The 22,008-nt window shown below is 47.8% G+C and overlaps 1 protein-coding gene across 1 annotated transcript in view; it reads left to right on the top strand.

Annotated features, from left to right (window-relative positions):
* Nucleotides 1-22,008, top strand: part of LOC128496811 (SCO-spondin-like) — a 77,810-nt gene that overhangs the window by 12,611 nt on the left and 43,191 nt on the right. The window contains exons 18-45 of the mRNA XM_053466612.1: nt 143-392; nt 2,485-2,665; nt 3,345-3,439; nt 3,516-3,772; nt 4,413-4,547; nt 4,846-5,048; nt 5,260-5,387; nt 5,789-5,898; nt 6,269-6,418; nt 7,823-7,916; nt 8,416-8,810; nt 9,451-9,681; nt 9,939-10,193; nt 10,719-10,841; nt 12,746-12,849; nt 13,128-13,365; nt 13,575-13,727; nt 15,799-15,939; nt 16,055-16,237; nt 16,609-16,759; nt 17,215-17,374; nt 17,738-17,798; nt 18,368-18,466; nt 18,552-18,767; nt 19,215-19,342; nt 19,773-19,914; nt 20,231-20,392; nt 20,847-21,036. Of these exons, the coding sequence (XP_053322587.1) occupies nt 143-392; nt 2,485-2,665; nt 3,345-3,439; nt 3,516-3,772; nt 4,413-4,547; nt 4,846-5,048; nt 5,260-5,387; nt 5,789-5,898; nt 6,269-6,418; nt 7,823-7,916; nt 8,416-8,810; nt 9,451-9,681; nt 9,939-10,193; nt 10,719-10,841; nt 12,746-12,849; nt 13,128-13,365; nt 13,575-13,727; nt 15,799-15,939; nt 16,055-16,237; nt 16,609-16,759; nt 17,215-17,374; nt 17,738-17,798; nt 18,368-18,466; nt 18,552-18,767; nt 19,215-19,342; nt 19,773-19,914; nt 20,231-20,392; nt 20,847-21,036 (4,735 nt within the window). The remainder of the gene's footprint in view (nt 1-142; nt 393-2,484; nt 2,666-3,344; nt 3,440-3,515; nt 3,773-4,412; nt 4,548-4,845; nt 5,049-5,259; nt 5,388-5,788; nt 5,899-6,268; nt 6,419-7,822; nt 7,917-8,415; nt 8,811-9,450; nt 9,682-9,938; nt 10,194-10,718; nt 10,842-12,745; nt 12,850-13,127; nt 13,366-13,574; nt 13,728-15,798; nt 15,940-16,054; nt 16,238-16,608; nt 16,760-17,214; nt 17,375-17,737; nt 17,799-18,367; nt 18,467-18,551; nt 18,768-19,214; nt 19,343-19,772; nt 19,915-20,230; nt 20,393-20,846; nt 21,037-22,008) is intronic.

Genomic DNA, 22,008 nt, shown 5'->3' with positions numbered 1-22,008 from the left:
CCCTGCCCCGTGTGTAAAGTATCCACCAATCACCGCTCATCGTTATTGTTATGATTTGTTCCCGGGGTTATTTTTATGATTTGCCCCCATACCCAGAGTGACCCCATCGGCCGTCTTCTCCGTATCTCTGTTGTCTCCACAGCCGTTGAGTGCACCGGGGGGCAAGTTTACTGGGAATGTGCCCCTCCCTGCAAGAAAACCTGCGCTGACCTCCGCATGGCGGGCGCCGGGACCTGCCGGGAGCTGGATGGATGCGTGGCGGGGTGTAACTGCCCCGAGGGGCTGGTGTTGGATGACAGTGGGCAGTGCGTCCAGCCCTCTATGTGCCGATGCCACCACGGCGGGGAGGTCCACCAGCCGGGCAGCACCATACGCAAGGCCTGCAACAGCTGGTACGTAGTCTGAGAGGGGTTAATTTCACCTGTGCTGGTTTGGTTGGGACCCCCAAGTCTGACAGAGATGCCCCCAGCTGTCACTGCCAATATAAAGGAGAATTTGCCCATTCACCCCTGGGCCATAAGACTGGGGCAAAAACCCTGAGAATCTGCCCATTGGAGACGCTTCCTGATGTGAGGGGATATAGGAAGCGGGGGGCACACCGTGGCCGGGCGTGCTGGCTGCGTGATGTGGGATTTGCCCCTCCTGTCCGCCAGGGGTCAGATGTGGTGGTCGGAGATGTCTGATGAAATTACCCTATGACCTGTTTGTTCTGCCCCACGGGATAGGTTGATTTCATTGAATATCTCGACCACATGACTTCCGTGTCAGTGCTGCAGGACCACGCGTGGTCACCAGGAGGGGCCATTTATATCTCAGTCGGGTCCTACAAGGGCGGCCGCTGGAGTCCTAGGGGCCTTCTGAGAAGTGGGAGAGCTACGGCCAAAGGCAAACGCATGGTCAGGGGCCAAAGGCAAACGCGTGGTCAGGGGCCAAAGGCTGTTACAGGCATCTGGGACTCCTGGTCCGGGTCACAAATCCAAGCAGCAGCCTGGAGGAGCAGTCAGGCCACGGGGGCCGCGTGGTCCCCATTTGTGTCCCATCATTGTCCCTGTTCATATTGTAGCCTGACGTGGGGCAGCTCATGCCGGGATGCGGGGCCCTGGGGTACACGGAGAAGAATCTGCCAGAACTGGGGCTCTTTCCCCATTGACTTAAAGGGCCTGGATTGGGGTAACATCATACACTGACACACACTCACTCACTCTAATACCATACACTAACACACACTCACTCTAATACCATACACTAACACACACTCACTCTAATACCGTACACTAACACACACTCACTCTAATACCGTACACTAACACACACTCACTCTAATACCATACACTAACACACACTCACTCTAATACCATACACTAACACACACTCACTCCAATACCATACACTAACACACACTCACTCTAATACCATACACTAACACACACTCACTCTAATACCGTACACTAACACACACTCACTCTAATACCATACACTAACACACACTCACTCTAATACCATGCACTAACACACACTCACTCTAATACCATGCACTAACACACACTCACTCTAATACCATGCACTAACACACACTCGCTCCAATACCATACACTAACACACACTCACTCTAATACCATACACTAACACACACTCACTCTAATACCATGCACTGACACACACTCACTCTAATACCATACACTAACACACACTCACTTTAATACCATACACTAACAAACACTCACTCTAATACCATGCACTGACACACACTCACTCTAATACCATGCACTGGCACACACTCACCCTAATACCATGCACTGACACACACTCACTCTAAAACCGTACACTAACACACACTCACTCTAATACCGTAAACTAACACACACTCACTCTAATACTGTACACTGACACACACTCACTCTAATACCATACACTAACACACACTCACTCACTCTAATACCATACACTGACACACACTCACTCTAATACCGTACACTAACACACACTCACTCTAATACCGTACACTAACACACACTCACTCTAATACCATACACACTAACACACACTCACTCTAATACCATACACTTATGCCCACACACTCACGCTAACATCAACACACACTCAAACACCATACAATAATGCCCACACGTTTACTGTAACACGAACATCCGCACTCACTTTTACCTCATACACTAACACACACTCATTCTAACATCATACACTAACACACACTCACTCTAACACCGTATACTCGCACACACATTTACTCTCTCTCTTTCTTCTCTCTAAATGAAAATACCCAAAACCCATGCATACAAACACGCGATGAAAGGAGCGTTACGTGATGCCCCTGTGCCTGAGGAGGGGGAGGGTAACGGGGGGCATCAGGGGATGTCGGGACAGTTTGCAGTAATAATTTACCATGCATTCACCATGATGATCTGGCTTCCCGCTGTGCGGCCCCAGCCCCTGTATAACTCAGCATTTCCTTTGATTGGCTTTCAGCGTCTGTGTAAATGGTGCATGGAACTGCACGGACGCCACCTGCCCCGACGCAGCCTATTGCCCCGGGAACATGGTGTACCGGTTCGGGGCCTGTCTGCAGACGTGCGAGTCCCTGACACGGAGCGAGCCCTGCGCAGGAAGCCTGGACGGCTGCGTGTGCCCGGAGGGGACGGCGCTCCTGGTCTGTATTCTTATGGATTCAGATTCGGGGTTATTTCACTAAAAAGACACAGGGCCACTAAATAATCACAATGCGGAAGCCGCTCGCCGCAGCGTCATTTAGTTATAGGGGACCCGTCTGGGACAGCGACGGCTTTTAATGCTAATTCCCTCCATTTCCCATGATCCCTCAGTGCAGACTGCATCAAAATTCTCCCCTCAGCCCGAGCAGGAAGTTGGAAGCCGCTTCCTGTTCTCTCCCTTTGTCACCCTGAGCAGGAAGTTGGAAGCCGCTTCCTGTTTTCTCCCTCCATCAGCCCGAGCAGGAAGTTGTAAGCTGTTTCCTGTTCTCTCCCTCCGTCAGCCCGAGCAGGAAGTTGTAAGCCACTTCCTGTTCACTCCCTACGTCAGCCCGAGCAGGAAGTTGGAAGCTGCTTCCTGTTCTCTGTTTTAGCGGACGGCGCATGAGCCTCTAGCGCTAGAGATTGTTTCCAGACGCGCAGGTCCCTCCGTAACGCTATTATCACAGATATCTCAGGGCGACGGGCGATTTATACCCCGTGACGGGGCAGAAAGATGGAATTGTCATAGTAGTTTTTGAGTAGAAGGAGGCCGGCTTGATTACACGTCGGGGCAGAATTAGGACCAAGTGTGAAAGTGACTGCTCCCCTAACGTCTCCATAACCTCTGTGTTGTCTCAGAAGGACAGATGTGTCCCGGCGGAGGACTGTCCCTGCCACCACCACGGGAGACTCTACCACCCCAATGACACCATCGTGAAGGACTGCAACACCTGGTGAGAACAGCCCCCGGGGCTTTAACACGTAAAGATACCCCTCCGTGCCCCGGTCTAACCCTCCCCCGCCTTCCAGTGTGTGCAGGAACCGTCACTGGGAGTGCACCGACCACCAGTGTGCCGGGCTCTGCGTGGCCACCGGGGACCCCCATTACATCACTTTCGACGGACGTTCGTTCACCTTCCTGGGTGACTGCCAATACGTCCTGACGCGAGAGGACGGGGGTCTCTTCACCGTGACAGCCGAGAACGTGCCGTGCGGCACCAATGGCGTCACCTGCACCAAATCCGTGGTGGTGATGATCGGAAACACCTTTGTACACCTAATGCGAGGTGCGTGTCCAGGGTGCTGGGTGGGGGTTCGTACGACACTATTAGATTGTAAGCTCCTCGGAGCAGGGCCCTCCTCTCCCTCGGCACCTTTATAGATAAAATGTCCAAACTACCCCTGGGGGGGCAAACACTAACCAAGGTTCAACAGCTGCAGAAAACATGGGAGCCGCTGTCTTAACGTCCGGTTCTCGGGGTCTGCAGGATTATTTCTCCCCATTTAGTTATCTCTCCCTATTTTTTACTTGCTGACTGTCGCTGATTGGTTCAGGCAGTCTTAGTAAGGGTGGGGGAGGGGAGGGACATTTTGCCACCTTTTGCCACATATCTTAGTTTTCATATACTGTCGGCAGTTTTAATACCCGAACGGACATTAAAAAATTGCGGAATTAGGATGGATGCTGAAGACCCATTAATGGGGGGCATTAGGCGAGGGGACACGGTCACATCTTACCTACAAGGGACGGAGCGAGGGGCCCTGGGGGGCCGTATTGGGTACCTGGGGTCCTCCCTCTCACATGGGACGGGGAAGAAAGGTTGTTCATCTGCATTAAAGCGGCTCCCAGAGATCCAAGGGGGGGTAAATCCTCGGGATTAGGGGTCCCGGGCCAGATTTAAGACGGATTTCTCTACGTTTCTCCAGGCAAAGACGTGACGGTGAACGGGGTGACTGTGAGGCTCCCCAAGATGTACGGCGGAAACGGGATTATCCTGGAACAGGCCGGGCTATTTACCATCCTAGTCTCCCACCTGGGGCTGAGCGTCCTGTGGGACGGAGGTAAAAATACTCTCGTATGACGTGTATCGGGAGGGGGTCTGGCCCTTTAACGCCGGGACCCCCCCACTTAACGCTAAAACAGATCCAGATATCGACTCATTGTGAATATTTTAAACTTTTTTAATACAAAGAGTATAGAAACGATTCGTTTTGGGGGAAACGCGCAGGGATTGGGCCTGGGAATTCCCCGTTTAATGACTATAGAATCGAGTCGACGGGGCGGCCCTCGTGAGGAATCCTTTATAACCAGGCTGTACCCCTTGAACGCTGTCACTTCTGGAGGTCCTCGTCGTTCCAGGTACCCGGGTTTACGTGAAACTCGACCCTGCGTTCCGTGGCCGCGTCAGCGGACTGTGCGGGAATTTCGACGGAGACACCGAGAACGACTTCACGAGCCGCCAAGGAATCATCGAACCCACGTCCGACCTGTTCGGAAACAGCTGGCGGATGAGCCTCATGTGCCCGGAGGTCCACGCCGACGACTTCCAGCACCCATGCACGGTAGGCTGGTGGGGTTGGGTGACGGTCAGAGGTCCGCGTTTGCCCCCGTGCCCGGTAAAGTGGCCTTGGGCAGTTATCACCTGTTTGGGATTGTGATGAGGAAATAGGGGGGGGATCATGTCTAAGACCCCCCGCAAGCTCTCCGAGAATCCGGAAGCATCCGGGGGGTCCTCTCAGTCTGACCATCACGAGCTGTGTTTGGGTTTTTCAGGAGAACAGTCACCGGGTGACGTGGGCGCGCAGGAGCTGCGGAGTCCTCATGCAGTCCTTGTTTGCTCCGTGCCACCACGAGGTCCCGTGCCAGCAGTATTATGACTGGTGTGTGTATGACGCCTGCGGGTAAGAGACATCGAGCAGCTGGTGGGGAGACCCCAAATACCCCTCAGACCTTCACTGACGCTCCCCACGTACAATGTACTAAATACAACCGCAAAGGAGTGCAAATCTACCCCAAAACAACTAATGTGTTAAAAATTTATATTTCACAAATATCATTAATACTCCCCAATACTACGAATGAAACTGACCAAATATCAGTCGGTCTTCACCAATGACGGTGGGGGTGGCTGGGGCATTAGGGTATAGTGGGGCATTAGGGTATAGTGGGGCATTAGGGTATAGTGGGGCATTGGGGTATAGTGGGGTATTAAGGTATAGTGGGGCATTAGGGTATAGTGGAGTATTAGGGTATAGTGGGGTATTAGTGCAGCCCTGTGAGTGTTGCACTATCGTACCCCCAGGTGTGACTCCGGCGGCGACTGCGAGTGTCTGTGTACAGCGATCGCAACCTACGTGGAGGAGTGCAACCGGCACGGCGTCTACATCCGCTGGAGGACCCAGGACCTGTGCCGTACGTAGCCGCGCGGACCCCCCAGTAATATTAATTCCGGGGGGTATGAAATGATTTGATTCGGTGCCGGGGGGTTTCTTTGTCTGTGGGAAGTTTTCCGTTACTCCAGGGGTAATTGTGTCGGCTGGAAGGTTTCTTTGCCAGTTAGTAAGTTGAAGAAAGTGTTTTTTCTGAATAAAGTGAAGCTTACGGGATTCTCTATGTGATTTCCGAGTCGAGGCCGGGCGGAGGCCGAGTGGAGGCCGAGTAGAGGCCGCACTCACTCCACACTTGGCATCAAATTAAAATGATCCAGTAAAATAAGAATGTAGTTGGTTCTGGGGTATTGGGGCATTCTTGGGAGGTTAATGCCCCTTTCTCTCCTGCCCAGCCATGCAGTGTGATAATGGGCTTGTCTATGAAGCCTGTGGCCCCTCTTGTCCCCGGACCTGCAGGAACCTGGGGCAGGACCCTGAGGAAGGATGCGGCTTCCGGTCGTGTGTGGAAGGATGTTTCTGCCCGGAGGGGAAGGTCCTTCATGGTAAGAATGAGAACCTTTTACAGGAACCGAAACGTACAGAGACTCGGAGTGTGACGTGTGGAGCTCAGTATAGCGAGTAACTAGCGAGTAACGCTCAGTAAAGTGAGTAACTAGAGAATAACCCTCAGTAAAGCGAGTAACTAGAGAGTAACTCTCAGTAAAGCAAGTAACTAGGGAGTGACTCTCAGTGAAACGAGTAACTAGAGAGTAACTGTCAGTAAAGTGAGTAACTAGAGAGTAACCCTCAGTAAAGTGAGTAACTAGCGAGTGACTCTCAGTAAAGCAAGTAACTAGAGAGTAACTCTCTCAGTATAGCGAGTAACTAGCGAGTAACGCTCAGTAAAACGAGTAACTAGAGCGTAACTCTCAGTAAAGTGAGTAACTAGAAAGTAAGTGTCAGTAAAGTGAGTAACTAGCGAGTGACTCTCGGTAAAGTGAGTAACTAGAGAGTAACTCTCGGTAAAGTGAGTAACTAGCGGGTGACTCTCGGTAAAGTGAGTAACTAGAGAGTAACTCTCAGTAAAGCGAGTAACTAGCAAGTGACTCTCAGTAAAGCGAGTAACTAGAGAGTAACTCTCAGTAAAGTGAGTAACTAGAGAGTAACCCTCAGTAAAGCGAGTAACTAGAGAGTAACTCTCAGTAAAGCGAGTAACTAGAGAGTAACTCTCAGTAAAGCAAGTAACTAGAGAGTAACCCTCAGTAAAGCGAGTAACTAGAGAGTAACTCTCAGTAAAGCGAGTAACTAGAGAGTAACCCTCAGTAAAGCGAGTAACTAGAGAGTAACTCTCAGTAAAGCAAGTAACTAGCGAGTAACTCTCAGTAAAGCAAGTAACTAGAGAGTAACTCTCAGTAAAGCGAGTAACTAGCGAGTGACTCTCAGTAAAGTGAGTAACTAGAGAGTAACCCTCAGTAAAGCGAGTAACTAGAGAGTGACTCTCAGTAAAGTGAGTAACTAGAGAGTAACCCTCAGTAAAGTGAGTAACTAGAGAGTAACCCTCAGTAAAGCGAGTAACTAGAGAGTAACTCTCAGTATAGCGAGTAACTAGCGAGTGACTCTTAGTAAAGCGAGTAACTCTCAGTAAAGTGAGTAACTCTCAGTAAAGTGAGTAAATAGAGAGTAAGTCTCAGTAAAGTGAGTAACTAGAGAGTAACTTTCGATATAGAGTGTAACTAGTGAGTAAACCTGTAGTAATGCTCAGCCTCTCTGTGATTGGTTGCTCTGCCTCTCTGTGATTGGTTGCTCTGCCTCTCTGTGATTGGTTGCTCTGCCTCTCTGTGATTGTTTGCTCAGCCTCTCTGTGATTGATTGCTCAGCCTCTCTGTGATTGGTTGCTCAGCCTCTCTGTGATTGGTTGATCGGCCTCTCTGTGATTGGTTGCTCAGGCTCTCTGTGATTGGTTGCAGGTGGAAGCTGTATTGATCCTCCGGACTGTCCGTGTTACTGGGAGAACGTAGCGTTCCCAGCTGGTGCCGTCGTGAAGCAGGGCTGCAGGAACTGGTAAGTATGGTCACCGGCAGCACAACCCCTATTACTTCCAGCCATTTTTCTTGGCATGTAGTTGCTGGAGCAGGCAGCCAGCGGGTGAAGTACTGTGTTGGCGGTCCCTGTCACCCCGGCGGCATCGTTAGCGTGTGAGGAAGGGTTTACTCCGTGGTCTCCTGAGGCCGTAATCTGGGTGCCCCAGGGGCAGAGGAATCAGGTGTGGGGGGGCAGTGCAGAGGGGCACGTAGGGTTGGGGGAGTCTGGGTGAAGTCTTTCTTTGGCAGCCCCTCGTAACTAAGACACTCACAAACACTGTAACACCACTCACTCTCACACACACAAATACTATCTCCCTGCCTCCCTTCTCTTCCTCTCACCACCAACCTTAGCTTAAGGATGTTTTTGGGGGGGTAAGTGTAAAGATGTTTTGGGGGTGGGTAAGGATATTTCGGCGGTATGGGTAGGGATTTTTTGGGGGGATGGGTCTGTTAGATTAACCCTTCCCGTCTTGCAGCACCTGCGAGGCTGGCGGGTGGCAGTGTCCGTCGGAGGAGTGCCCGGCCCCCTCCCGCTGTGAGGACGGAGAGTTCGCTTGCCGGTTGAGTGCGCGCTGCGTCCCCCAGGCCTGGGTCTGCGACAACGAAGACGATTGTGGGGACGGATCGGACGAGATCTGCTCGCTGACCTGCGCCCCACACGAGCATCGCTGCGCCAACGGCCAGTGCGTCCCCCTCGCCCACCGCTGTGATGGCAGAGCCGACTGCGTGGATCACTCGGATGAGTGGGGCTGCCCGGCCCCCGCCTGCACCAGCACCGAGTTCCGCTGCGCCAACGGCCGATGCATCCCCCTGGCACACGTGTGTGACGGGGACCTGGACTGCGGCTTCGCTGACGACTCTGACGAATCAGGTGAGATAGAAGCGGACTCCACTCACTCAGCCTTACTCACCGAGACCCACTCGGCCTTACGCACCAAGGCACGCCTGGCCTTACACACCGAGACCCACTCTGCCTTACACACCGAGATCCGCTCGGCCTTACACACCGAGACACGCTTGGCCTTACACACCGAGACACACTCAGCCTTACACACCGAGACACACTCAGCCTTACACACCGAGGCCCGCTCGACCTTACACACGAGGCACACTCAGCCTTACACACTGAGACACGCTCGGCCTTGCACACCGAGATCCGCTCAGCCTTACACACCGAGGCACACTCAGCCTTACACACCGAGACCCACCTGGCCTTACACACCGAGACCCACCTGGCCTTACACACCGAGACACACTCAGCCTTACACACCGAGGCACACTCTGCCTTACACACCGAGGCACACTCAGCCTTACACACCGAGACACACTCAGCCTTACACACCGAGACACACTCAGCCTTACACACCGAGACACGCTCTGCCTTACACACCGAGGCACACTCTGCCTTACACACCGAGGCACACTCAGTCTTGACGGGGGTCGATGTGGTCGCACGCCCGGCAGATATTTCGGATGCTCTCACCCACCGACCTCACTATTCCGCCCCACAGGCTGCTCGGCGGGGTGCAGTTCTGCGCATTTCCGCTGCTCGCTGGGGAAGTGCTTGCCGTACGCTCGCCGCTGCGACGGCCACGATGACTGCGGGGATTTCAGTGACGAGAGGGGCTGCGTGTGCGCTGCGGGCGAGTTCCAGTGCCCTGACGGCCGGTGCCTGCGCAGAGACAAAGTGTGTGACGGAGCGTCGGACTGCGCCTCGGGGGCCGACGAGATCGTCTGCACAGGTAATGTGCGGCCCCGGCTGGCCCGGAAACTTCTATCCTCTATACCAGCACATTAATCCAGCACATGCGCAGCCTTCTGAACTCTGTGTGTGCGTGAGTGTGTGTGTTTATGAGTGTGTGCGTGTGTATGTGTACATGTGAGTGTGTGTCTGCGTGTGTGTTTATGAGTGTGTGGTCTGTCTCTCTCTCTCTCGCTCTTTCTTTCTCTCTCTCTTTCTTTCTCTCTCTCTCTCTCTCTCTCTCTCTCTCCCCTCCAGTTAACCTCTCGGTTTCAGGCGGCGCGTGCGGCCCCTATGAGTTTGAGTGCGGGAGCGGAGAGTGTCGGCCGCGGGGCTGGTTGTGCGATAACGAAGTGGATTGTGTGGACGGCAGCGACGAGCAGCACTGCAATCGCACCTGTGATATCGACCAGTTCAAGTGCACTCTCAGTGGCGAGTGTGTGGCGTACGCTCAGCTATGTGACGGGATCCCTCACTGCCGGGACCAATCAGACGAGAGCACTGACAACTGCGGTAAGGGAGACGCCGGCCTGGCAAAAATTGGCATTGGATACGGTTCTTTATATGAGTGGGGTTGGGGGGATAATGGTTGGGATTGGGGGGAATAATGGTTGGGTTTGGGGGGATAATGGTTGGGGGGAATAATGGTTGGGGGGAATAATGGTTGGGATTGGGGGATAGTGGTTGGGGTTGGGGAGATAATGGTTGGGGGGATAATGGTTGGGATTGGGGGATAATGGTTGGGGTTGGGGGGATAATGGTTGGGGTTGGGGGGATAATGGTTGGGGTTGGGGGATAATGGTTGGGGGATAATGGTTGGGGGATAATGGTTGGGGTTGGGGGATAATGACACTTTACATGTACAAAACATAAAATTACACATACATACACACATAGCCCCTCCAACACCATTCCCAGTCCGGCCCTGATTGGCCCGCTGGACGGAGTTGTTCCTGTAAGCTGTATTTTATGTGAGCCGTGGCCGCTGGTTTCAGATCCACTTCATTGACAATCGTTTTTTTTTTGTTTTTTTTTTAGGGTCTTCACAGATCCCCCCCTGTCCCGGGCACTTTATCTGCCTCAACAGGATGTGCATCAACATTTCCCGAGTGTGTGATGGAGATCCTGACTGCCCCCAAGGAGAGGACGAGGTGACCTGTGGTAAGACCCAAACTGAAACACCTAACCCTATCCTAACCTGACCTCTAACCCCCAAACTCTAACCCCCCCAAACCCGACCTCTAACCCCAAACTCTAGCCCGCTAACCTAACCCGGCCTCTAACCCCCTAACCTGACCTCTAACCCCCTAACCTAACCCAAACACAAAACTTGTAACCCGACCTCTAACCCCCCAAACCCGACCTCTAACCCCCTAACCTAACCCAAACACAAAACTTCTAACCCGACCTCTAACCCCCCAAACTCGACCTCTAACCCCCTAACCTAACCCAAACACAAAACTTGTAACCCTAACCTAACCCCCCAAACCCAAACTCTAACCCCTAACCCAACCCAAACTGAAACACCTAACCCTAACCCGACGTCTAACCCCCAAACCTGACCTCTAACCCCCAAACTCTAACCCCCCCTAACCCGACCCCTAACCCCCTAACCCGACCTCTAACCCCCTAACCTAACCCAAACACAAAACTTGTAACCCTAACCTAACCCCCCAAACCCAAACTCTAACCCCTAACCCAACCCAAACTGAAACACCTAACCCTAACCCGACCTCTAACCCCCAAACCCGACCTCTAACCCCCAAACTCTAACCCCCCCTAACCCGACCTCTAACCCCTAACCCTCTAACCCCCTAACCTAACCCAAACACAAAACTTGTAACCCTAACCTAACCCCCCAAACCCAAACTCTAACCCCTAACCCAACCCAAACTGAAACACCTAACCCTAACCCGACCTCTAACCCCCAAACCCGACCTCTAACCCCCAAACTCTAACCCCCCCCTAACCCGACCTCTAACCCCTAACCCCCTAACCCGACCTCTAACCCCCTAACCTAACCCAAACACAAAACTTGTAACCCTAACCTAACCCCCCAAACCCAAACTCTAACCCCTAACCCAACCCAAACTGAAACACCTAACCCTAACCCGACCTCTAACCCCCAAACCCGACCTCTAACCCCCAAACTCTAACCCCCCCTAACCCGACCTCTAACCCCCTAACCCCCTAACCCGACCTCTAACCCCCTAACCTAACCCAAACACAAAACTTGTAACCCTAACCTAACCCCCCAAACCCAAACTCTAACCCCTAACCCAACCCAAACACAAAACTTCTAACCCTAACCCGACGTCTAACCCCCAAACCCGCCCTCTAACCCCCAAACTCTAACCCCCCCTAACCCGACCTCTAACCCCCTAACCTAACCCAAACACAAAACTTGTAACCCTAACCTAACCCCCCAAACCCAAACTCTAACCCCTAACCCAACCCAACCCAAACTGAAACACCTAACCCTAACCCGACCTCTAACCCCCAAACCCGACCTCTAACCCCCAAACTCTAACCCCCCCTAACCCGACCTCTAACCCCCTAACCCCCTAACCCGACCTCTAACCCCCTAACCCGACCTCTAACCCCCTAACCTAACCCAAACACAAAACTTGTAACCCTAACCTAACCCCCCAAACCCAAACTCTAACCCCTAACCCAACCCAAACTGAAACACCTAACCCTAACCCGACGTCTAACCCCCAAACCCGACCTCTAACCCCCAAACTCTAACCCCCCCTAACCCGACCTCTAACCCCCTAACCTAACCCAAACACAAAACTTGTAACCCTAACCTAACCCCCCAAACCCAAACTCTAACCCCTAACCCAACCCAACCCAAACTGAAACACCTAACCCTAACCCGACCTCTAACCCCCAAACCCGACCTCTAACCCCCAAACTCTAACCCCCCCCTAACCCGACCTCTAACCCCCTAACCCGACCTCTAACCCCCTAACCTAACCCAAACACAAAACTTGTAACCCTAACCTAGCCCCGTTTAAGGTGTTAAATTTTTGACCCCAAACAATAATTTCTATCCCCTGCAGACAGAAGCTCGGCGACTGCAGCTCCTCCCAAAGACCGAGCCGAGGAGCCCCCCGCCTGCCCGGAATATTCCTGCGCGGACGGGCGCTGCCTACGATACAAACAGGTCTAACAGAGACCCTCTGCTCCCCCCCCCCGTCTGTTACCGGCGGGGTCAGCGTCCTGATCCAATACGCATTCTGTTCTGCCCGTCGACCTGTCGGGGTTTAGCGGGAATTATATATATATATATATATATATAATATATATATATATATATATATATATATATATATATATATATATATATATATATATATATATATATATATATATATACATGTAGTCCACGGCCCCCCATCTTTATCAATGTCCGCCATCCTCTCTCTGCTGCCCCTTTCGCAGGTTTGTAACGGGATCTCTGAATGCGGCGACGGCGAAGAGGAATCCGGTTGGGTTTCTTCTGACGAGAGGGAGTGCGGATTCTGGAGCCCGTGGGCTGCGTGGTCAGAATGTAGCCACACGTGTGGTTCCGGGACCCAGAGCAGGAGGCGCGTGTGCACCAACCCCTCCACCGACGTCCTGCGGCAATGTCGGGGGGGAGAGAGCGAGACACAGCAATGTTTCGTGGTGTCCTGCCCAGGTGAGTGGTCTTCAAAGCAACTTCCAAGAGCAGCTCTGCCAGCTTAACCATCTAACCCGCGTGGCAGGGTAAAAGGGCAACAAGAACCACGGCGTTAATCATACCCCTTCCGTGACATGCATCGCTTTGCCCCTTATGTTCAGCAGCCCACGGCGTCCTCCGATCCCAGGCTTCGAGGCCATATTTGCGACATTGTCTTCTGTTTTCAGTTGATGGTTTCTGGACTCCGTGGACAACGTGGTCTAACTGCACGCAGGACTGCGCGGGGATAGTGATCCGACGTCGGGAGTGCACCCCCCCGCAGAATGGCGGCCTTCACTGCTCCGACCTCCCCGCTTCCTCTTCTGCCACCATGGAGATCGGTGAGCCTTCACTCATTGAAAGCACTTAATGTTAGCGTGGCCTCCACGTGATGCGGAGTAGGGGGGGAGGTTTGGTTCATACAGAGGTCCAAGTCTATGATTTGGATGTTTTCTAATAAATTGTGACCTTTCTTTGGTGGAAACTTTTGTGGGAACTCCAATGAGGCAACTTGGCTGCCCACCAACATCACAACGAGAGACAACCAGAGAGAGACAAACGTGCCCTCACCTTTTTGTAGATCTCCCCCATTCAGTGTTATTAATATTTTCTAACATTTATATTATATAATATTTAATAACATTTATATTATATAATATTTAATAACATTTATATCATATAATATTTAATAACATTTATATTATAACATTTAATAACATTTATATTATATAATATTTAATAACATTTATATTATATAATATTTAATAGCATTTATATTATATAATATTTAATAACATTTATATTATATAATATTTTCTAACGTTTATATTATATAATATTTAATAACGTTTATATTATATAATATTTAATAACGTTTATATTATATAATATTTAATAACGTTTATATTATATAATATTTAATAACATTTATATTATATAATATTTTCTAACTTTATATTATATAATAACGTTTATATTATATAATATTTAATAACGTTTATATTATATAATATTTAATAACGTTTATATTATATAATTAATAACGTTTATATCATACAATATTTAATAACGTTTATATTATATATTTACCGTTTATATTATATAATATTTAATAACATTTATATTATATAATATTTAATAACATTTATATTATATAATATTTAATAACGTTTAGATTATATAATATTTAATAACATTTATATCATATAATATTTAATAACGTTTATATCATATAATATTTAATAACGTTTATATCATATAATATTTAATAACGTTTATATTATATAATATTTAATAACGTTTATATTAAATAATATTTAATAACGTTTATATTATATAATTAATAATGTTTATATCATACAATATTTAATAACGTTTATATTATATAATATTTAATAACGTTTAGATTATATAATATTTAATAACATTTATATTATATAATATTTAATAACGTTTATATCATATAATATTTAATAACGTTTATATCATATAATATTTAATAACGTTTATATTATATAATATTTAATAACGTTTATATTAAATAATATTTAATAACGTTTATATTATATAATTAATAATGTTTATATCATACAATATTTAATAACGTTTATATTATATATTTACCGTTTATATTATATAATATTTTATAACATTTATATTATATAATATTTAATAACGTTTAGATTATATTTAATAACGTTTATATCATATAATATCTAATAACGTTTAGATTATATAATATTTAATAACGTTTATATTATATAATATTTAAGAACGTTTAGATTATATAACGTTTATATTAAATAATATTTAATAACGTTTATATTATATAATTAATAATGTTTATCATACAATATTTAATAACGTTTATATTATATATTTACCGTTTATATTATATAATATTTTATAACATTTATATTATATAATATTTAATAACGTTTATATTATATAATATTTTATAACATTTATATTATATAATATTTTATAACATTTATATTATATAATATTTAATAACATTTATATTATATAATATTTAATAACGTTTATATCATATAATATTTAATAATGTTTATATCATATAATATTTAATAACGTTTATATCATATAATATTTAATAACGTTTATATTATATAATATTTAATAACGTTTATATTAAATAATATTTAATAACGTTTATATTATATAATTAATAATGTTTATATCATACAATATTTAATAACGTTTATATTATATATTTACCGTTTATATTATATAATATTTAATAACATTTATATTATATATTTAATAACGTTTAGATTATATTTAATAACGTTTATATCATATAATATTTAATAACGTTTAGATTATATAATATTTAATAACGTTTCTAGCCCCAGTCATTAAACCGAAACATGAAATTCCTTTTTCCGCCAGACGTGTGCCGGCAAGATGGCTGCCCGGAAGCCAAGACGTGTCCCAATGACCTGGAGCACAAGGCGTGCGCCCCCTGCCCTCTCACCTGCTCCGACCTGTCCCATGGGAAGAGCTGCGAGCGCGAGGCTCCCTGCGTCTCAGGTCAGAGTGTTATATTTATCATTTTTAGAGGTAATCTGGGACTCTCCCGGGCTTTGTTGGGTTTCATCGTTTTGCTTCTAGGCTGATAATAGCGATCGTCTCCTTACGTCCTCAGGCTGTTGGTGTCCGGACGGGTTGGTCTTAGACAGTACCAATCGCTGCGTGCGCCCCGAGGAATGCCCCTGCGAGGTGGACGGGGTGACCTACTGGCCGGGTCAGCCGGTGAAAGTGAATTGCCAGATTTGCACCTGTCAGGAAGGCCAAGCGAAGCAATGTCGCCAGAATCCAGAGTGTGCAGGTCAGCCGCAGCTCTTGGGTGATGCAGAATACGGGCGCTCGTTACTTCTGCCTTCTCTCGGGAGCAATGGGGTCTCCTGCCTTCCGCTTTCTCTTGGGTTGATTGGGGTCTTCTGCTTTCTCTCGGGAGCAATGGAGTGTTCTGCTTTCTGCTTTCTCTTGGGAGGATTGGGGTCTCGTGTCTTCTGAGTAAGTTCACATGGACCTTGCACGCACTCGCCTGTAACTCGCAAAACATAAAATCGCAGACAACTCACGGATTAGTGAACCTTTATTTTAATGACCACTCAACCCCTTATTGAAATGCCCAAGGGCCGGGGTTCGGGTGAGAAACAAGTTAAATTGGAAGTAATGGCCGCTTTGTGTCTGTAGTGCACTGTGGGTGGTCTGCCTGGTCCCCGTGGGGCGAGTGTCTGGGTCCGTGCGGAGTGCAGAGTATACAGTGGTCTTTTCGGAGTCCCAACAACCCCAGCAAGCATGGCAACGGGAAGCAGTGTCGGGGTATCTACCGCAAGGCTCGCAGGTATGTAGGGGATCCCAGGCCGGTTTAATTAACCCCCTCCTGGCAGGATTTGGGAGACTTTCATAAAAAGCTAATTGCCCAGTAGTTTGGAATTAGACTTATTATATCTGACCTAGAGGTTAAATTCCCGACCCCTCGGACTGAGGGCCCAAATCCTGTGCTATGTGGAGTAATGGTAGATTGTAAGCTCCCGGGATCAGGGTCCGCGCCAGTCTGTCGTAACATGTGTTCATTTTATTGTCAATTTTAATATTATGGTTAATCTTCATTGTGACAGCGCTACGGCGCCTGCGGGCGCCATATAAATAAACGGAATGAGTTTAAGCTGTAAATCTAAATTCCTACGCTCTCATTATTATAAATATTTTCCGACCGATCGTTTTCCGGAACCGAGGGGGATTTTCAGTGAATAATATTTATTATAACGATGTATAAATGGCCGTGTCCCGCCGCAGGTGTCAGACGGATCCGTGCGAGGCGTGTTCGCACCAGGGGAAGCCGTACAGCATCGGGGAGCGCTGGCGGGCCGGGGAGTGCCACGTGTGCCAGTGTCTGCCCAATCTCACCGTGCAGTGCTCTCACTTCTGCCAGTACGCCAGCGTGGGCTGCCCTCAGGTGAGGGGTCCGCCGGGGTCCGGAAAATGCCCCAAGCCCCAGGATAATGTAACATTACAGTAATAAAGTCGCCTACGACGTCAGATGCTGTATTTTAGATCGATCCAGAAATTTGTACTTTGTGTCAATTTAATCAATTTCACACAAAACAGAAAAAAACTACAACTTTTACCGATTCCTGCAGCGTGGGATATGGAATTATATGAAATAAGTGTTTTCCTATAATCGTTGGATACAATAACCACAATGTAGCTCTTTTTTCTTTGGATTTACTGAAATTGCTTAGTTTTTGGCGTTGTGAAACGCGTCTGGGTCTGTATCGATATCGGGGTTCATCGGGTCACCCCTCTCCTTGATTTCTAGGGGCAGTTCCTGGTGGAGGCTTCTGGGGATTCCTGCTGTTCCTGCTCAGAAACAGGTCAGAGTTTGTGATGACCATGGGGGGGTAACTTTGCCTAATGCCCCCCCCCGGGGGCAGCCAGGGAGAATCGGGGCAGAAGTGGCATAAGCTTGAACATCTGTAAATATGTAGTGATTCTGGCCGAAGTTGGTCCGTAAAACGTTGTTAAGGCGCTGAGTTGTTATTTCTATGAGAAATGCGTCGGGGATTCCTCTTACTTAGAGACGTCACAAACGCTGGGTAAAGCCCCACAAACCCCGATTATTACCCAGAAGCTTAGAAAATGTAGGAATTGAGTAAAAATATTCCAATAAGAAAAACCCGAAACATTCAGAATTTAGGAGCCTCGCTCCGCTTTGGGGTTTGGTTTCGACGTCAGATTTTGAAAGTCCCGGAACCCCCGATAGAGAAATTGGGTTTAATTTTCTTAATTCACTGAATATCCCGGAATTTAGAATTTAGCGCAGGGACTGGCTTGATTGAGTCCTCTGTGACGGGCAGTATGGGGGCCCGCTGGGTATTAGCCGGGTATTTGGGGGTAGCGATCACAAAGATGGCTGAACGTTTCCATTGAGTTTTTTTTTCATTAACAGCTCCAAATAAAACCGAGGGGTCCGGCCAGCGTCCGACGAGTGCGCCCCCCGGTACCCCCGTCCCAGAGCTCGTCACCTACCCGCTGCCGGCAGCTGAAGGTAAGGGTGGTCTGTGTGCCACGGGGAGCCGAAGCCCATCAGGGTATTGAGAGGTGACGGAGACCCTCTCCTTCTCTCCCTGCAGACGGATGTTACAGACCCCTGAGAGTATCGGCTTTACCTGACGGCAGCTTCTCAGCCTCCTCACAACGCCCAGGGCACCCTGCGTACGCGGGGCGCCTGAACCAAGTTACCCCGGGGTCAGACCTTCAGGGCTGGAGCCCACAAGCCAGTGACCGCCGGGCCTCTTCCAGCGCCCCGTACCTCCAGATTGACTTACAGCAGCCATGGAACCTGACGGGTGAGTGGGTGCCTGGAAACCAGGCCATGAATTGGTTAATCTTCCCACCCCCTTCTCAGTGCAGAGACTCCGGTTAAATTATTTGCCCAGCCCCCGTCACCTGCTTCTCCCTCCAAATGTTGTGAGTTTCAGGAGAGGGCATGAAAGTATTTCTTCAACTTGCACCCCCTCGCCTGCAGCTCGCAAAGTGTAAAGTCAGATGCCACGGCGTTTTAGTGAATCTACGCCGCGTTGTCGTGGGGTTGTTGACAGGGCATCCGACCTCAGTCGAGTCTGGTCAGATGCGTTAACCCTTAACTTGGCAATCTACTCAAGTGAGTTAGAGGGACTCTCCGCTGCTCTGTGCGGCCGTACCAACAAGTCACGTGTATTAAAGTACTTTGCAGGGCCGGCTGGATTTGTGTCTTGTGGAATGTGTTGGGTGACACTTTTTGTTACCCTTCGTAGGCATTGTGGTTCAGGGATCTGATGCCCCCGACGCCTACGTCACCAGCTTTGCCGTGCAGTTTAGTCAGGATGGGCAGAGCTGGCACGACTACAAAGAGCTGGCGGAGGACCAGGAGCCAAAGCCAAAGGTAGGTGGCCGGCTTTACACGTGGACTCACCCATGAAACTAAGTATGTTGTTGTTGTATGTAGATTATCAGGGCCAGGACGGCCCTTGCACGGTAAGGCGGATGCTGCGTGATGAGTGCGGCCTCTGCATGGAGATGGATAAGTGTGTCCTCACACTACTTTTTTTCTGCTTTCTTAGCATGCGCTCAGGCATATAACTTTAGTGAGAGGGTGGTGGATAAGGGGAGCAGCCTTCCAGCAGAGGTGGTAGAGGGTAATACAGTGAGGGGATTAAACATGCATGGGATAGACATACGGCTCCTGAATCTAAGACGGGACCAACGACTGATTAAGGTTTGAGTCGTTACAGCAGGAGAAATGGGCGACTATTCGGGGGCCGGATGGGGCCGATCTGCCGGCAGATTCTATGTTTCTACGTTTCTCCCCGTAGGTTTTTGGGGGTAACTCTGATGGGTCCACGCCAGTCGCCAGAAGCTTTGCGAGGATGATCCAGGCCCGGTACGTCCGCGTTCTCCCCCGGGATCATCACGGGGACGTTTTCCTGCGCATGGAGCTGCTGGGCTGCGGAGAAGGTACGGCTGGTACCGCTTACTGACACCGAGACAAGAACCCCGCTGGTTCTGGCGCCTGTCTGAAGTAACGCAGCAACAACGTAACAATAATGTAACAACAACGATCCGATCCCTATAACATGCGCGTTATACGCCGGCGTCCCGTCTGATAGTTATACATCGCCTGCCGGGGGGGGGGGTATGCCGGCCGGGGTTCCCTGCTTTCAGTTAAATCCAATTTTCGGGTCGTATTACTAATATTTTATATTTTACATGCTTCAGTAGGTTGGTTTAATGTTGCTGTCCTGTACCTGTGATATTTTATTGTTGCACGCAGTGCCCAAAGGGTCCCGGCCCACTGCGCCCTCAGACACGGAGGAGCGGTGCCACGCGGGGCAGTTCCAGTGCCACAACGGACGCTGCGTCCCTGCCGGACCCCACGGTGTGGTGTGCGATGGGGTGAATGACTGCGGCGACCGCTCTGACGAGATATACTGCGGTGAGAGTTAAAGACGCCTGTTTGGCCCCTAGGCGTTTATTCAGTTGGGTTCCAGTGCGATGGCGGCTGCTGCTGCCTGCATGCGGGTTACAGAAATGCTCATCCCCATCACTCTCAGCCCCGCGGTGTGGAGAAACCAAACAGTCTGCAGTTAAAGCAGCAAGTATACGCCATTGATGGCTGTACTGATGGGAGTGCAGCTTAACGAAGAAAGAAGGGCCGCAGACCCCGTAAATGCTAAAGTGGGGGAGGTCATGTGACCGCGGTCACCCCGAAATCACCTTTCTTCTTCGCTTCTGGCGTAAACCCGGGTGACTCCAAGCGTCTCTTTAATACAGTTTGAAATAATGTATACAGATATAATAGTGTCCATCGTTTCGCTGAGGTGGGCTGCGCGGGGTGCGTGAGAGTTCTGGTTTAGGACTCTTGGGCTGTCTCTTTCTCCGTCTCTCAGGCACGGCTCCCTCTCCGCTGTCTCCGGCTCGCTGGGGCTGTCACCGCTCGCAGTTTTACTGTAAGGCGTCTGGGAATTGCATCGAAGCGTCTCGGCGATGTGACGGGCGCCAGGACTGCGCTGACGGGGCCGACGAGATCGGCTGCGTCTCACGGGGAGGGAACGCCACGCAAAGCGGCGAATCCACGAGGTGAGAGCGCAGGGAAGGGTTAACCCTGACACATATACGTTTACTGTATATAACACATATTACCTGTATATAATATATTAACTTATAAACTATTTACTGTAGTCATAAATATTTACTGTATATAACACATCTATATATAATAAATATATATTCACTGTATATAACACACATTACCTGTATATAACATATAATATATTAACTTATAAACTATTTACTGTATTCATAAATATTTACTGTATATAACACATATATAATAAATATATATTCACTGTATATAACACACATTACCTGTATATAACATATAATATATTAACTTATAAACTATTTACTGTATTCATAAATATTTACTGTATGTAACACATCTATATATAATATTCACTGTATATAACACACATTACCTGTATATATTCACTGTATATAACACATCTATATATAATAAATATATATTCACTGTATATAACACACATTACCTGTATATATTCACTGTATATAACACATCTATATATAATAAATATATATTCACTGTATATAACACACATTACCTGTATATATTCACTGTATATAACACATCTATATATAATAAATATATATTCACTGTATATAACACACATTACCTGTATATATTCACTGTATATAACACATCTATATATAATAAATATATATTCACTGTATATAACACACATTACCTGTATATAACATATAATATATTAACTTATAAACTATTTACTGTATTCATAAATATTTACTGTATGTAACACATCTATATATAATATTCACTGTATATAACACACATTACCTGTATAGATTATATATTCACTGTATATAACACATTACCTGTATATATTCACTGTATATAACACATATTACCTGTATATATTCACTGTATATAACACACATTACCTGTATATAATAAATATATATATTATATATATATATATATATAAACTATGTATTTACTGTATTTACAAATAT

The sequence above is a fragment of the Spea bombifrons genome, chromosome 5 (genome assembly GCF_027358695.1).
Source record: "Spea bombifrons isolate aSpeBom1 chromosome 5, aSpeBom1.2.pri, whole genome shotgun sequence".
Lineage (NCBI taxonomy): Eukaryota > Metazoa > Chordata > Amphibia > Anura > Pelobatidae > Spea > Spea bombifrons.
This window is presented reverse-complemented; position numbering and strand designations above follow the sequence as displayed.